Source organism: Protopterus annectens, chromosome 8.part0 (genome assembly GCF_019279795.1).
Source record: "Protopterus annectens isolate FY-2018-M chromosome 8.part0, PAN1.0, whole genome shotgun sequence".
Taxonomy (NCBI): Eukaryota; Metazoa; Chordata; order Ceratodontiformes; family Protopteridae; genus Protopterus; species Protopterus annectens.
In genome coordinates this window covers 1,411,046,896-1,411,063,205 of record NC_056741.1, presented here as the reverse complement: position 1 = coordinate 1,411,063,205, position 16,310 = coordinate 1,411,046,896, and the positions used below count along the sequence as shown (strand labels likewise).

Genomic DNA, 16,310 nt, shown 5'->3' with positions numbered 1-16,310 from the left:
GGGGAATGCAAACAGAATGGGATGAGGACAGACAGAAGTTTGGACTACAGGTTAAAGACTACCTTCCCTACCAGGGATTAATATCAGAGTAAAGGCAAAGAAAAAAAGAGGGGGATTGTTTTAATGAAAGACCAACTCTGGTAGGTTTTTTAGTTGAATCTACAACAGAATCTGCTGTTAAGAAAGGGTTAATTAGTATGACATACAAAATATTGCAAGACAATAATAATCAAAGGATGTTAAAATAGATTTGGAAGAGAGACTGGAGAGGCAATTTATTAAGAACAATGGGAGGATATCTGTACGGCTCCCAAGTACAGAAGGAAGTTCAGAAGGTTTATGATTTTAGTCTGGAAGTGTCTGCACAGACATTTTATATACCAAGCAGACTTCATAAAATTACAGCAAACTCTGAAGGTGTGATGGGAAAGAGAGAGAGGCAATTAGAAATATCTTTTAGGAGTGCAACATGTTGGCAGATTTTAAAAACTCACAACAGAGTATTTTGTGAGAAATATTGGGGCTGCAAATGGTTTTAACTAAGGAAATTGTTCTTTTGAGTTGAGACACAGTATTTGAATTGCAGAGACACAGTAAAGCCTTCCCAGGTTTAATATTATTTGTGGACAAAAAAGAAATACTAGAAAATCTAAAATAAAATCTAAACCATCTAAAACACTGAACACTGTAAAGGAAATAAAAGAACTGAAGTTGGGACATTTGGAAAATGGATTGAGCAAATTACATAGAAATACATGGAATTTGTGGGAACAATTCCAAATTAATAATGCTCAGGAGGAGTAATGAGGATTGGCATGAAATTTATGTAATGTTGGAGTGAATTACAATTGTTAAAAAGAAAGCATACATGCAATGCAGAAACAATTAAAAAAAAGCAAAAAACATAACCTGTACACCATGAAAACAGTGAGAAATTTAATGTTTTTCTTTTCTATTAAGGTAGGTATACATATCTCACTGGTTCGTCTGTTTAACAAAAATGGAAATGAAAGATTCTAATGTTCAGCTTGACATGCTCTATAAGCCTCATTATAGATAAATAGAATAATCCATCATCCTAGGAGTCTCCTAAGAAAAATTAAATAAAATTGGACTAAAAAAAATAGTCACCAGGAAACCAGATAACACTAGGTTTGATTTCCGTAAAAAGGCTGAAAACTAGGTTTATTCACTCTATAGTTTACAGGGGGACCTAGTTAATGTGTCGAAATTGTCATCTGATGGCTACCTATACAAGTATTTGGACCTACAGAGGAACAGCATTTTCCACAAATCTGAAATTAAGGCAGATTTACCACAGTTAAAAGAACTGCATCTTGGTTCATGAACAAGTGGCAGAAACCTGGAACACCCTACACCATTTTATATCAGTGCTAACAGGAGTCCCAAAGTCTAACTGAAACTTGGATAAATACATTGAAGACAAATGTTATGACTTATGACTGGAAGGCTGCTGGATACAACTCTGTTACATTACCTGTTTTCCTACTTGTACATCAGCAACTTCAGCAGAGCTGGCAAGAAAATATGGGAAGCATAGCATTTCATCAGTGGAATATACATAAGTTGCAATCAATCAGTGACTGTGGTCATAACTCTGATTAAGTACCAAACAAAGAAATCCTTGTACAAATTGAATAAAAATAACTCAGTTTAGTGTGAACACAGTTTATCCTTGAACTAGACCATATCTGCCTGACCTCTGGATAATTCAAATATGGACCATGATGAGTCTTTACTTGTAAGTGATGAGCAAACATTTGACTTTTTCATACCTTGCAATATGAAAGACAGTCTTAGACATATAATAGAAAACATGTAAATGTTGTTTGTGACCCCCAACACACAAATACACACACATACATATATGGGGTTGGGAGGGTGGCCTAATGGTTAAGGTGTTTGCCTTACAAACACAAGGTACAGGGTTTGAATCTCATAGGGGATAATTGGCTAGGCTTAAAATGGCTCGCAAGGGCAGTTAGCCTAGTACTAACCTATGAACCTATAAACAAATATATATATATATATATATATATATATATATATATATATATATATATATATATATTTTTTTTTTACAGAAAATGTTCCATGATAAATACACACTGAAAAACAGATTTATTCTCTTGAAATTGAAATCTGAAGACTGAACTTCCAGGAGATAATATGCAGCAAACTATGTCCATCAACTTGTGTATGCCAGATAAAGGAAAGAACAAAGTGCTCTGGGGAGTTCCCAGAGTAATAACAATTTTCTAGCAGACTTAAGCATATGACTGGAGGCAGACTGTCCAGTTGTTGCTGAACACTAAAAAGCTCACTCGTAAATTGCTTAAGCCTTCTTGCTTAAAAGAGTGGATGTTTATATTCTGGTTTGCTTGTTCAACATTGGAGCAATATGTCTGTACCAGAAGAGTGGGATTATCTGTTATCTCTGTCAATGCAGTTTGTACAGAGAGTGAAACACTTTTTACTAGAATGATCACTCTTTCACTCAGTTGCAGTGAGTTCAGACTGAGCAAATAAAAGTTAAGGGATATGAAAGGCTTTAAAAACTTTTATTTTGTGTTTATTTGGTATCTGGCTTGACACAGTACTTCAATTATGTCCTTAGATGCTTTCTATACTCAATGTTTCTTGCATATTTTGTAGCTATGCAAGTGAAGTTTAAGCAGTCAAGTCAACTGAAACGACATTATGATCTGCTGAAAGACAAAAAAAAAAATCAAAGAACTTGATAAATAAAACAAGTTTAAGCAGTGGTTATCACACAGTTACAACCTAGCTATTCTGGCACCCAGTGCTGTCCCCCAATCTGACATCCCTCTCAGGTCCATTTACAAAGTGTCATTCCTTATTTAAGAAGCAACCCATGTCTGTTCTTTCCCTATTTGCACTCAACTCAAAGCTGAGTAGTAATGTTAAAATCCTACTTGTAACAAACTGTTCTCTACCATTTGTAACAAACAGCCACTAAAGTTTCTGCACACAGAGTGCGCTGAAGTGCTTCAGTTCAGACTGAAAATGCAATACTGGCATTCATATCTGAATACTGGTAATGTACTTTTTTTACATGCCTCTAATGTACTCAAGAACAATTGGCATTTGCCGACTGCAAACCCTGACATTTTGTGCCCAGGGCAGTAGCCCCCTTTGTCCCACCTTAGCTATGCCTCTGATTAAGAAAGAAAATAAATAAATAAGGAAGTTCAACTGTTTTATCCTTTTGCTTCCACAGCACTGCATTCTTCCTTCTGCAGCCATGAACGACCAGTTCTACCTTTACTAAAATTCGACTTTATTACTTTACTTGTAAGTAAGAAAATTTGTATTGTGAATTGAACTGTGCTTGGAATGGTTCATTTACAAAATGGTGCAACAAAATTTTATTGCTTGATACGATAAATTAAATACAACACAAAATTAAAGTACAAGACAAATTAATGTAAAGCACACCATAATTGCATTACTCAAAACCTAAACAAGTTGGACTTTAGAACAGAATGCAGTGCAAAAGATATTTTTATCTTTTAGGAAAACTCATATGATCCATTTTAATTGCAAGCCACAAAGATAACAAATAACATCTGCTCCTTTTGGTACCAGTTTTACATGTGCACCCAACTCTTATGTTTGAATGTTCAAAGGCTACATTTCAGGTATACTTTATATACACTGCAGGCCTATCGAGCTGTGTGCATGTGTGTTCTGACAAATAAAGATCCATCTTTAAATTTTGTTTACCTAGTATTGTCCTGTTCAGGCAGCTGATCCAGTGAAGAAGGATATTCAAAGACATTGCCAGTTGTCTGTGATGTAATGTCCACAGATTCTGAAGAGGAAGGACCATCCTTTATGAAAGCAGATGTTGACAACATACCTTTAAATAAAAACAGTGTACTAAATAAGACTATGGAAGACAATGTCACAGGAACACAAGTTCTAACAAGTTAAACCTGAGGCCTTAGTCTGACAGTTGTACAGTCAGTTTCCTATTCACAAACCAGCTCAAATGCATAACTTTTAGGTTTGTCGGGTCACTGACAAACAGTACTCTCTCAATCTAAAACTTGTCATTTGCAGGCAGTCTAAACAAAACCCCATGAATTTCTTTTTCTTGCTCCACTGTCCAACTCAGCTGTCTTCTCCTCTTTAATGCAGACACTGTTTACTGTATAGCATACTTAAAGTGGGAAGAAACAAAGGAAACGGGATTAAAAAAAAAAAAAAAGTCATCCTCACACATAACCTTCAGTCTGTGAACATCAGTTTGACAGATATGCACATAAGCACCAAAATAAACAGAGACAAATGAGAAACAAGCTACTTTAATTCATTCTATTCCCTATAGGTCAATAAGTTATTAACTACAAAATATACATAAGCTCTTAACTTTACTAACCATCTCTACTGGAAGTCCCTTTATGGAAGCACAACCCCTTCTACAAAAAAATAAAAATAAATAAAATAAAATAAGTATCTCACACACACACGTGTGTGTATGGTCACCCTGAATCACTCTACTATTAATCAACCCTTATTCCTTAACATCTAATCAGAAAGAAAGGAAGATACAGGACAGGTAATGTTTAGGATTGCACTCCAAGATGATCAGTAAAGTAGCAGCTCCGTTGTGATACTATGGAAGAAATCAACTTCTGACAGGAAAATTTAACTTTGCTGGTTTCTGAAACATATATGACTGCTAAACATAATTATTAAAGAATACAGCCAAAGATTGGGACTTAGAAGCATTTTAAGTACTAGTGCATCTTTTTCTGAATAAGACAACACAAGAGCATACAAAACGAGCTTTACAATGATTTCCACTACAGAATGCTTCTTGACAAGCGATCTGTAAGTTATAACAATTACTCAGGAAGTGAGGACTGAACAAGTTCAAAACTAAAAAGGCTTAATGCAAGACAAGTGTAAAAAATAAACTGAGATGCTAAGCCAGCTCTATGGCAACAGAGGGATAAAACCAGTCTACAACACAAGTAAATCAAGTTTAATGAGTGGCTTGGGTGTCTGTAAGCTACCAGGGGAGTGATCCGCCACTGAAGGCTTGCCCATTCTGGGTGGGCAAGGAGGCAGTTTAGGCTTAGCACAAGTGACATCTAGCAGAAGCACTAGATGTTAAAGTCCAGTACTAATGAACCCATGCTGTTTGAGAGCATTTGCACTCATAAGCACAGGGGGAACTCATTATGATCTGGGATGTTGCATTATGATGGAAGTGATGGTGGAAGGGAAATTTAACATTAATGCCACTCCTCAATCTACTGTTATGGAACGCTACCTACGCAACTGTACTGTGTTCTTCTCGTAAATCACTGCTACACTCACTAAATCTGATTCTCAAAGTGGTACCCAAAAGTTAACGGCAGAATCAGATACAGGGGAGGGCTAAAGAAAAAAGTACAGCTGTGTAAAATCTTACCATAACAGTATATTCACTGTTGCAATATTCTTTACCTAAGAGACCTCCTGCCAAGGACAGCTAAATGTCTGGGCAGTATACCAAACCATTAGTTCTTAGAGGCGTCGAATGTCACTCATATGATCTCCACAAGAGGCACAGGGCATAAAGGTGATGTACACACAACTGAAAATGCTACAGGAGGAACAGAATGCCCATAGGGACAACGAAAACATGCATCTAGAAGGAGAAAAAGAAGAGCAGTAGCCCCTCCGTCAATGGCTAGCATCCATTGTTCTGTAGAAGAGAAGGCATCCTGAGTTACTTTTGTTAATGAGGAAACAGAGGTGGCAGAGCAGTTTGAGTCGGAGTATTGGATGAGGTTGGCATTAGGGATGGCATGATAGAAATCGTTTATGAAAATACTGAATAGAAGGGGATCTAGAATTGAACCCTGGGGCACACCTATGGGAGTATTTAGGAAAGGTGAAGTAGCTTTTTTCCACTTAACTGCTTGTAGCACCCACAGCTTTAGTTGAAGAATGGACAAGTGAGGATGGATAAGAGATCCCTTGTCGTGTGCGAGAAGATCCACTCGCTGAAGTAAATTGTGGTGACTTCCCCTGGCCAAGTGAGAAAGAAGGGAGAACCAATGCTGTCGGGGCCAAAAGGGAATTATTGCAAGATTTTGGGAGAGTCCTGCCTGATCTTTGTGCAAGATTTGTGGTAACAGAGGAACGGGAGGGGAAGGCATACAGAAACATCCCCCTTCCAAGGATAAAAAAACAGGGGTTCTACTTTACAAGCCAGAAGACTTGGGACTCAGGAATGGTATAGAGGAATTTGTCTGTTCAGAGTGGAGGCAAAAAAGATCCACCGAATACCCCACTGATGGCCACTAGATTGTGCTCCAAGGGAATGTAAACTGTCTGAACAACCACTTAATATGGGACAGCTAAGATTCCAGACCTGAATAGCTAGTCTGCAAAGAAGATAAGACCTTGTGCCCCCTTGCATGTTGACATACCACATCACTGTGATATTGCCTGTGAAAACTTTCTGGGGCCCAGGATGAAAGAAGGAATGGAAAGCCCTAAGAGCCAAACAGCAGAGTGATCATCTCCTTTACACTGATGTGGTCTGACCTCTGATGAGGAGACCAGAAACTCTGAACCTTGAGTAGACCAAAGGAGGCACCCCATCCCCTGTCTGGGGTATCTGTAAAAAGCTCCTGAGTTGGAAATGGAGCTTGAAAAGGAAGCCCCGGTTTGAGTGAAACTTGATGAATCCACCACTGAAGCTTAAGCTTGACAAGGATGAAAAGGTACCGGGACGTCCAGGGGGTGGCAAAGTTGAAGCCACACCTACTTGAGGTACCACTGAAGCTTCCACATATGCAGTCTTGTGAGAGGGAGCATGGGAATGTTGGAAGCCATGAATCTGAGAAGCCTGAGAAATTCCATGGCAGTGACAGACTCCAAAAGAAGAAGGAATTGGAAAAAGACAATTAAAGACACAGCTTGGGGGCAAGCAGAGATGCCAGCATGGAAACTGTCTGAAGGCAACTGAGGAAAATATGATCCTGACAAAAGCATCAGAATTGATTTTGGGATGTTTATGGTGAACCACAGATTCTATAACAGGGAAGTAGTAAACTTGACATCCTGAAGCAAAGTGTTGGAGGAAGGAACTTGAATAAGCAAATCATCTAGATAGAGAAAGGTCTAAATTCCTTGAATCCTGCAAAAAGCAATGATAGGAGTGAGGCATTTGGTGAATACCCTAGGGCAGTGGAGAGGCCAAAGGGCAAAGCAGAGAGCTGAAAATGCAAGTAAGAGACAGAGAGACAAAAACATTTCTGGAAGAGAGGATGGATGGGGATGTGAATGCATGCAGCCTTGAGATCCACAGATACCAAAATAGCTTGTGGTAAAAGAAGAGGAAACATCTGCAGAGAACAGCTGAAAGGAAGAAATCCTGAGAAAGGTGTTCAGCTGGGAAAGATCCAGAACTATTCTACAAATGCTCTCCTTTCATGGGACAAAAAACATTCTGGAGTAAAATCCTTTCCCTACCTGGGCAGGAGGCATGGCTTGAATGGTGCACTGACCCAAAAGAGAGCAAAGAAATTCTGAAAATGAAAGACCTGCTCCCGAGGAGGTTGAGGAATGCCTGAAAAAGAAGGAAGGCATTACCAAACCATGAAATATCCCTGATAGATAACAGACAGAACCAAAAAGTCTGAAATGATCTGTAGCCAATTTGCAAAAGACAGGGACCTGGCAAAAGGCAAGAGGAAGCAAACTGTCAAACAGAACCCAGCTTATCCTAGAAAGCAGGTTTCTGGGAGGCAGCAGTCTGAGTAGACTTAGCAGGAGGCACATGCCTAAAACCCTTCTTGCCCTCATGAGGAGGGCAAGATTGCCTATGAACAAAAGCAGACAGGGATAATTCCTCTACAATTTGGGAATAGGAGGAACAAAAAAATGTTTCAGCTCATGCAAGGCTTTACCCTCATCTTGGAGAGACTTGAAAAGTTCAGTTGCAGCAGACCCAAATAGATGTTTATTATCGAAAGAAGCATCCAAAAGTTTAGCCTTAAAGTCATCAGGCAAAGCCTGAAGACGAAGCCAATAATAATGCCACATAACTGAACCAAAGGCAGCAGCCCTGAAGGAGGCAGCAGCTGCACTTCATTGAATGGTGGATAATTTGACAGCCCAGCAGGAAAAGGGCCAAAGCCTTCTCTCAGTCAGGAAGGTCAGACACCACCTTAGAAACCTGTGAAAGGAGGACAAAGACCAGTCATTTGAGTCTGGTACATGATGAGCCCAAAGGATAAAATGGCAGCAATAAAACTTTTTTGCCCAGCCTTTCCATAGCCCTACTATTCTTATCAGAAGGCAAACGTTTGGTAAAGGATGATAATTTGGATGGCTTATCAGAGGAGACTGACACTACAGAAGGGCATTTATAATGAAACTGGCATTTCTCAGGCACCTTATACAATCAATTGGCTGCTTAGGTGCAGGGGGCTGACAGTCAGGGTCTACAGACACTGCTGAGAAAGTATCCAGAAGGGCAGCCAGAACTTGAACAGTGGATGGCTTAGGGACCTCCATCTGTAGGAGCTCATATCACCTGTTCTGAATCTGAGACTTGAGAACAATCCCACTTAAAAAAAATCCATCAATGGGCAATGGTAACCCCAAAGGAGAGTTTTTCTGGGGGGAGGAGATCTGGACTTATGGAGTCCGCCCCTCCTCTGAACCATAGTCCAAGGGAGAAGGGATTCGGGAAGAGTAAGCCAAAGATTCTAGGAGTCCAGGTCCTCATCAGAGGAATCCAATTCCCTAGACTTTGAGTTGAGTGGAAGACCAGGGATGAGCAGGCACAAAGACCCCTTCAGGAGGCTTCAGGGCCATCAAAACATTAAATAAACCAGAACTGAAATCCTCTATTTATGTTGGGGATCCTTAACAACAGAGGAAACATGCTTTGTTTTTTGTTTCTTTTTCTGCTGGATGTCTGCACAAATTATCCTTGGAGGGTCAGACCCCTGGTGAGACTCAATAATGGCTGTAGGAATCTTATCCAAAACTAAGACCTCAGGAATCCCTCTTGGTCCTTTGGATACAATCATCTGAAGTTCCTCCTCAACATCAGGTACAGATGTTTGAAAAGCACCAAGGACATGTGAGAAACCAGATCCATGCCTGCTTCCGACAGATGGCTGTACCTTAGGACAGGAAAATTTTGCCACAGCAGCCTAAGCCAACAACTTAAGACACTGGTTCACCAGGTAGATGCACGAGGAGGAGAAAAGAATACGAAGGGTCTTAAGCATAAATGTATACCATAAAGCCAAAAAATATATCAGTACCACCAAAGACAGGAAAACACTAGAACCACTGGAAACTGCAATAACTTTAATGTATCTAGCGCTTCAGCTTCACAAGCCTTCAAGAGATAAGTTACACATACAGTGACCATTATATACATCGATTAACACATTAAATAAAACCTCAAAATCTATAAATCACAAAAATACCTTCCAATTACATTCAATGTTTAACCCATTAGGTACCAAAGTAACCAAATTTCAATATGCATACGGTTTATTTGTACAACAATCTTTCCTTTAATTCCATTTCATCCCATCCATTAACAATTTCCAAAATCGTGCCCTATAAACAATCACTCATGGAATAACATATGATGTGCTATAGGGCTTTGTGTTCTCTTATTTTTAATATCAAACAGATGCTCTTGCATCCTAATCTTAAACTGCCTTTTTGTTTCATCTACATAAAACAAATTGCAAGAGCATCTCAATACATAAACCACACCTATAGTATTACAACTTGCCCAATGCCTTGGAGTATATGTTACATCATTAATCTTATTAAAATAGGGCACTATACATTGGCAAACAGAACATTTGCCACATGTCCTTGTCCCTTTAATTTTTTAATTTACCAAAATTTCAGCCTTTGGAAATTCAAACTTACTATGAACAACCATGACTCTAATACTTCTCCCCTTGTTGTAATTGGAAGGTATTTTTGTGATTTATACATTTTATTGAGATTTTACTTAATTTAATTGAAATTGTATGTAACGGTCGATGTATGTGCAACTTATCTCTTGAAGGCTTGTGAAGCTGAGGTGCTAGATACATTAAAGTTGCTGTGTTTTCCAGTGGTTCCAACGTTTTCTTCTCTTAAGCACAAATACCTGGCAGATAGAGCACTGCTTATGGAGACGTGAAGCACTCAAACCGAAGAGACAATAGCCATAAAAAGAAGTTATGTACTCACCATAATGTTCCATGTTGGTAGCCCATCTCACCCTTCATTTTTACATATGGGTTCGGAGTCGATCCTCAGCTCTGACTCAGCCGATTTACAAGCTCGAACACTTCTGGTTGGCTCGTGACTAAGCAGGTATTCCATAGTGCACCAGTACAAACCCCAGATCTTGTTTTCTGCTCACTAGAAGAAAAAACCCATAACAGACAAACTAATACTAAAGGGTCTCCAACCAAAGAGAACCAAATTATTATTATTATTATTATCATCATCTCCAGATCTTCCAGGATGGGGGCAGGAGAGCAGGTTGGTAAAAATGAAGGGTGAAATGGACTACCAACATGGAACATTATGGTGAGTACATAACTTCTTTATGTTGTGCAGTCCAATCTCACCTTCATTTTTACATATGGGACAGCGTCCCTAGCACATTATTCTTGGGTGGCTCACTGGAAAATACTCCTAAGCACCGTGGAGCCAAAGGATGCTCTACCCCTGGAAGCTAAATCCAATTTGTAATGTGTAATAAAAGTGTGAGGGGTAGCCCACGTAGCTGCTGCACAAATATTATCAAGTGGGACCCTGGCATGAAAGGCTGCAGAGGTAGATAGCGACCTGGTAGAATGAGCCTTGATACTGCAGGGTAAAGGTCTGCCCTCCAAACTGTAGATAAAGGCTTTGCAACTGGAATTCCAGTTAGTGTACCTTTAGAAACTGGTAAGCCCAATCTGGAGTCAGAAAAGGAAATGAATAGTTGATCTGAAATCCTTGGTCCACTGTAAATAAAAACGTAGTTGTCTATGAACGTCCAGCTGATGAAAACAGTATTTAGCTGCACTATAGTGATTAGGGATGAAAACTGGGAGTTCTATGGATTTGATTTAAGATAGCAGAGGAACAAGCTTTTGGAACAAAGGAAGGATTAGTACGCAGTGACACCCTGTCTTTGTGAAAGATCAAATAAGGTGGCTTAACAGACCAGGCTTGTAGCTCCGAAACTAGTCTAGCTGATGTGATAGCTACCAAAAACAAAGTCTTCCAAGACAAAAATTTCAATTAAGATGAGTGGGAAGGTTCAAATGGGGAAGATGTCAGTTTGAACAACACAAAATTTAAATCCCAAGAAGCCACAGGTTCTTGTAGTGGTGGTCTCAAAAGAGTGATTCCTTTCAAAAAGGTCTTGCATAGCTTATGAGACATTAAATTGTTATCAATTCCAAAATCACAGGGACAGAAGCAGTGTAGGGATCTACATTCATTTTCTGTGCCCAAATAGAAAATCTTTTCTATTTACTGCCATACAGCCTCCTAGTTGAAGGTTTATGGGAGGACATAAGAATATGTGATACTGAGGATGATACATCATGAAGCCTGACTAGGGTTGGAACTGAAGCAGCCATGCTGTCAACTTGAGGGTGTGGATTGAGGGATGTAGCGAACCTGACATGTGATTCAACAGATCTGGAGCTGGGTCCAGGATCCAAGGATCATCCAGGAGAAGAGGCTCAAGAAAGGGGAACCAGACCTGACGAGGCCAGTAAGGAGCAATGAGCATCAACTTGCTTCCCAGCCGACTGACTTTCTGAATCATTTTGGAAATGGAGGAAAAGCATACAGAAGTCCCATGGGCCAATCGTGAGCCAGAGTGTCTCTGGGTGTCTCCCCCGGAGGGGGAATGAGGGAAAAATAGCTGCTGCATTTGGTATTGACTGGGCCGGCAAATAGGTCGCAGCAAGGCTGTCCCCATTTGCAGAAAATCTGTTCTGCTGTTTCCCTGTTTCAAAGACCACTTGTGAGGCAGTAGGATCGCCCGGCTGAGCTTGTTGGCTATCACGTTGGTCGTCTCTGGAATGTGCGCTGCAACCAGAAAACGCTGGGAAGAAATCGCCCATTCCCAAACTCGCATGGCCTCTCAACAGAGGGGTATGATCTAGTAGCGCCCTGTTTGTTGATGTACCAAACTACAGACATGCTGTCTGATTGCATCGCAATAGTCCCGAGAGGAAGAAGGTCTAGAAGTGCTTGCAATGCCAGGAGCACCACCCTCATCTCTAGAACACTGATATGCAGGTGAGCCTCGTGTTCTTGCCATGTGCCTTGGACAGTCCAGCCGAGATAATGCCCCCCCACCCGATCTGGGAAGCATCCATGGTCACTGTGGCAACGGGTTGGGCAGGAACAAAGGGGGCGCCCATGATCAACTGGTTGGGGGCTATCCGCCAAAGAAGGTCCTTTTTGCATGAATCCGTCAGGAGGATAGGATGACTCAGTGGGAAATATTGGAAGGACCATTGGGAAGACAGAAGCCACTGGAGAGAATTATCATGTGCAACCTGGCTAATGGTACTAATAGAATGGTGGAAGTCATAGTCCCGAGGAGCAGAAGAACCCACTTCGCTTTGACCTTCCGCAACGGGAGAAGACATTGAATTTGAGAGATTACGTTTTGTGCCCTGTCGGCGGGGAGACGAGCTGTCATGTTCACTGTGTCTACCTCTGTGCCTATAAAAATCACAGACTGAGAGGGCAATAATGCAGATTTTTCCCAATTTATGGAGATCCCTAACTGAGCACAAAGTTGAATAGTGGGGTGTCTGCTTTGGAGGAGTAGATGCCTGGTGGGGGCGGTCAGGAGCCAGTCGTCCAAATACAGAAACACCTGGAATCCCTGATGTCTCAGGTGAGCTGTCACTACTGTCATGCATTTGGTTAACACCCTGGGGGCTGTGGTGAGACCAAAGGGCAGAGCACGAAACTGATAATGACTGGCTCCTGGACATCTTGTTCATTTTTATATGGTAGTAGGCGTCTTGGAGATCTAGAGAGCACATCCAATAGTCTTTCCCCAACAGCGGGAGTATCAACTGCAGAGTTACCATCCAAAACTTGTCCTTCACTGACTCGTTTAACCTGCTGAGGTCCAATACTGGCCTCCAATCTCTGGTTTGTTTTGGTACTAAAGAACCTGGAGTAAGTTCTGGATCCTATCTGGTCTGCTGGAATAGACTGGATGACTCTTTTTAAAAGCAACTTGTTGATCTCCACAGTTGCCTGATCCCTGTGATTGGGTGGTACATCTGGGATCTTCTTGGTAACAAACGGTGGAAGGGAAAAGGGTATAATACAGCCTCTGGTAACAACCCTTTGTACCCCACTTGTCTTGAGTGATATTTAGCCAGGCTTCTGGATACAAAGAAATGCGACCCCCGACCGGCCACAGAGAAACATAGTCGGGCCTCACATCAGGAGCGCTGACAAAGCCGTCCCCAAAAGAAATCACGACCTTGCTGGTATTGCGGACCGCCCCTGCCTCTAGGGCATCTCCCATTTCCTCCTCCTCCTCTGCTTCTGAAGGAGGGTTCACCCTGTGTGTCCAGAAAGACCCTCTGGGACTTTTTGAACCATATTTTACCACCCCTTTGACCTTTCGGGTATGGTCGAGACGGAAGAGTAAAATGTACTCCCACGTCAGAAAGCATCTTTCCTTCTTGCTCACACCGAGTGAGTGTGTCCTTCACCTTAGAACCAAACAATGAGAAACCATCAAATGGGGCATTGGTGAAAGTAGATGAACGGTTCCGCAAAATTACACAAGCGCATCCAGGAGTGACGCCTCAGGGCAACTCCTGAACCTGCTGATCTACTCACTCCATCAGCCACATAGGAGATAAGCCACATGGAGGAGTTAACTATAGAATTTAAGGTGGACAACTGAGCAGAGATCTTATCAGGGACTCCCTCAGTACATGCACCTTGTATAGAATCTCCTAACTCCTTGTGGAGATCCCGCTGTAATCTCGTGAAGTGAGTGAGATAGTTCAACGATCGAAGGGTAAATGCCGCTGAACTAAAGATACGCTTCCCAAATCTGTTGAGAATTCTTATTTGGCGGATGAACAAAGGAAGAAGTCTCCGCCAGCTGCTACTTTGTGGCCGCCTCCACCACCATGGCATCTACGGGAATGCCCTTAAACAAAAACTCTTTACCAGGAGGGGCAGACAAACTTATTAGGTCTCCTGGAGACTGGCTCCACGGCATCAGGAGTACCCCACACCTTTCGACTAACTAGATCCATCAGTTCTTCAAAAGGCAGAAGGTTGAGACCCGAAAGCTTTCAGGTACATCGACTCATCAGAAGGGTTGACAGTGGGCCAGTCACACCTCTGCTTAATAATCTCCAAGATGTGCACGAAGGAGACATCATCAGAGGACGACTTGGGTGACCCTTCCGACTCCTCGAGGTTAGTGTCCGATGTCAAGGACTCATCCTGGGAGTCAACATACTTCTTCTTACATTGACTCTTCCGGGAAGGCTCCTCAAAAGGACATTCTGGTGAGGCCTCAGAAGAGTGGGGGCCACCAGCCGATTGCTCCTGAGGCTGAGGGTCTCTGCTGTCTCCAGAGAGAGTAGGGGCTGAGACCGCAGTGGGTGCTCTCAGGGGAAGAGTGCTGGTACCACTGGTAGGGGCTGAAGAATGAGACAGCACACTCCTCATCATCTCAAACGCTGACCTCTCTGGCTCCGAAGACCTCCCCCACTCCAAAGAGACAAAGGTTGATGTCGGAGCCAGAGCCGTCGGCTCCGAGATAGATGCAGGGTCCGAGATCACCCTGGCTGATGCAGAGAGAGGAAGGCTCGGAACCGAAGACTGATTCCAACCATTCCTGTCGGCACCGACAGTAGAGCTTCGGTCCCTGGACACAACGGACGGCAACAAGCGTGTCAGAGCCGAACCCATCTCCAAAGCAGCAACAAAGGGATCTGGAACCGATAGTATCTCCGGTGGTACCAAGCACTCCGGCTCCGAAGGGCCAACACGGCTCGGAGGAAGAATAGCAGACAAGAGCAAAGCTGGATCGAGTGGCTCTGGAGCCTACTGGGTCAGAGCCAACAATAATTTTGGTAAGGCAGACTTCAGGAGTCTCAACACTACCCTCTCCACATCTTCTTCCAAAAGGTTCCTGGAAGATCTGGAAGACATAGTAGGGAATCTTGATCTAGGGGGGCACTGGAGACTTCAGTAACACGGAAACCGGTAGGGAATCTACAGACTGGCTCCAAGTAGCACATTCAATTGCTGATTCAATCGGTTCAGAGGTCGGCTCAGAAACACTTGGAACCAACTCTGACACCACAATGGTACTCTCCTTTGGCTCCGAAAGCAGTGGAGTCGAGGAGGTAAATTTTGACTGTTTAGAAGGCAGCTCCGAGACACAGCCGGCACTAAAGAAGGCCTTTTTGATGACTTAGATTAGCCAGACTTGGAGGAAGCCGAAAAACTGGATAGAAATTCCTCAAAAGATGGTTTTAGTAGACCCTTGAGTATAAGCTGGTTCTTTCTCTCCTGTAACACCCTAGGAAAGAAAGCATGGCAGAACAAGCACGATGCTGGCAGATGGATGGCCCCTAAACAGTAGACACCACTACTGTGGCCATCCGTTAAAGACATCTTTTGGGAGCATTTCATGCGCTTCTTAAAACCCGAAGGTTTGCCCTCCTTACTCTCTTTAGACATTTCACACACACGCGAAAGTAAGAAGAAGAAGGAGGGGAGAGGACTAGATCCTCTAACTAAAATGGGCCTAGACCTACAGAACGAAGTACCACGAGGACTAGGTCCTCTAACTTAAACGGGCCTAGTCCGGTGGAACAGAAAACTAGTTTCTTCTAATTTAAACAGACCAGAAAACGCGCACACACAGAAAACTGTACATACTCTATGTGGTAACAATTTGAAGAAAATAACTAACGTACTAAGGGAGGAACTCCAACCCTTAGCAAATAACCAGCGGATCCTGCCAAAAATACAATCTCAGATTAAGGAAACTAAGCTGCCAATAAAGGTCTAGAAAAAAAACAACAGAACAACAGGAGCCCCTGTTAACTAGCAGTGGAAAACCAACACAAACAAACTACTAATAAAGAAAAAAGCGAAACGGCTCCTACAAAGAACTCTAAACTGGCACACAAGATACCAGACTAACAACAAGTTTAAGCTAAGAATGCACCAACTGCCTAGGACATCACCACCTTACAACACAGTAATAACTG

At 42.1% G+C, this 16,310-nt stretch overlaps 1 protein-coding gene across 2 annotated transcripts in view; it reads right to left on the bottom strand.

Annotated features, from left to right (window-relative positions):
* ARHGEF12 (Rho guanine nucleotide exchange factor 12) overlaps positions 1–16,310 on the bottom strand; it is a 3,716,336-nt gene that overhangs the window by 1,493,075 nt on the left and 2,206,951 nt on the right. For both annotated transcript variants that reach the window (XM_044081016.1, XM_044081015.1), the window contains one exon: positions 3,769–3,904. In XM_044081016.1, the coding sequence (XP_043936951.1) occupies positions 3,769–3,904 (136 nt within the window). The remainder of the gene's footprint in view (positions 1–3,768; positions 3,905–16,310) is intronic.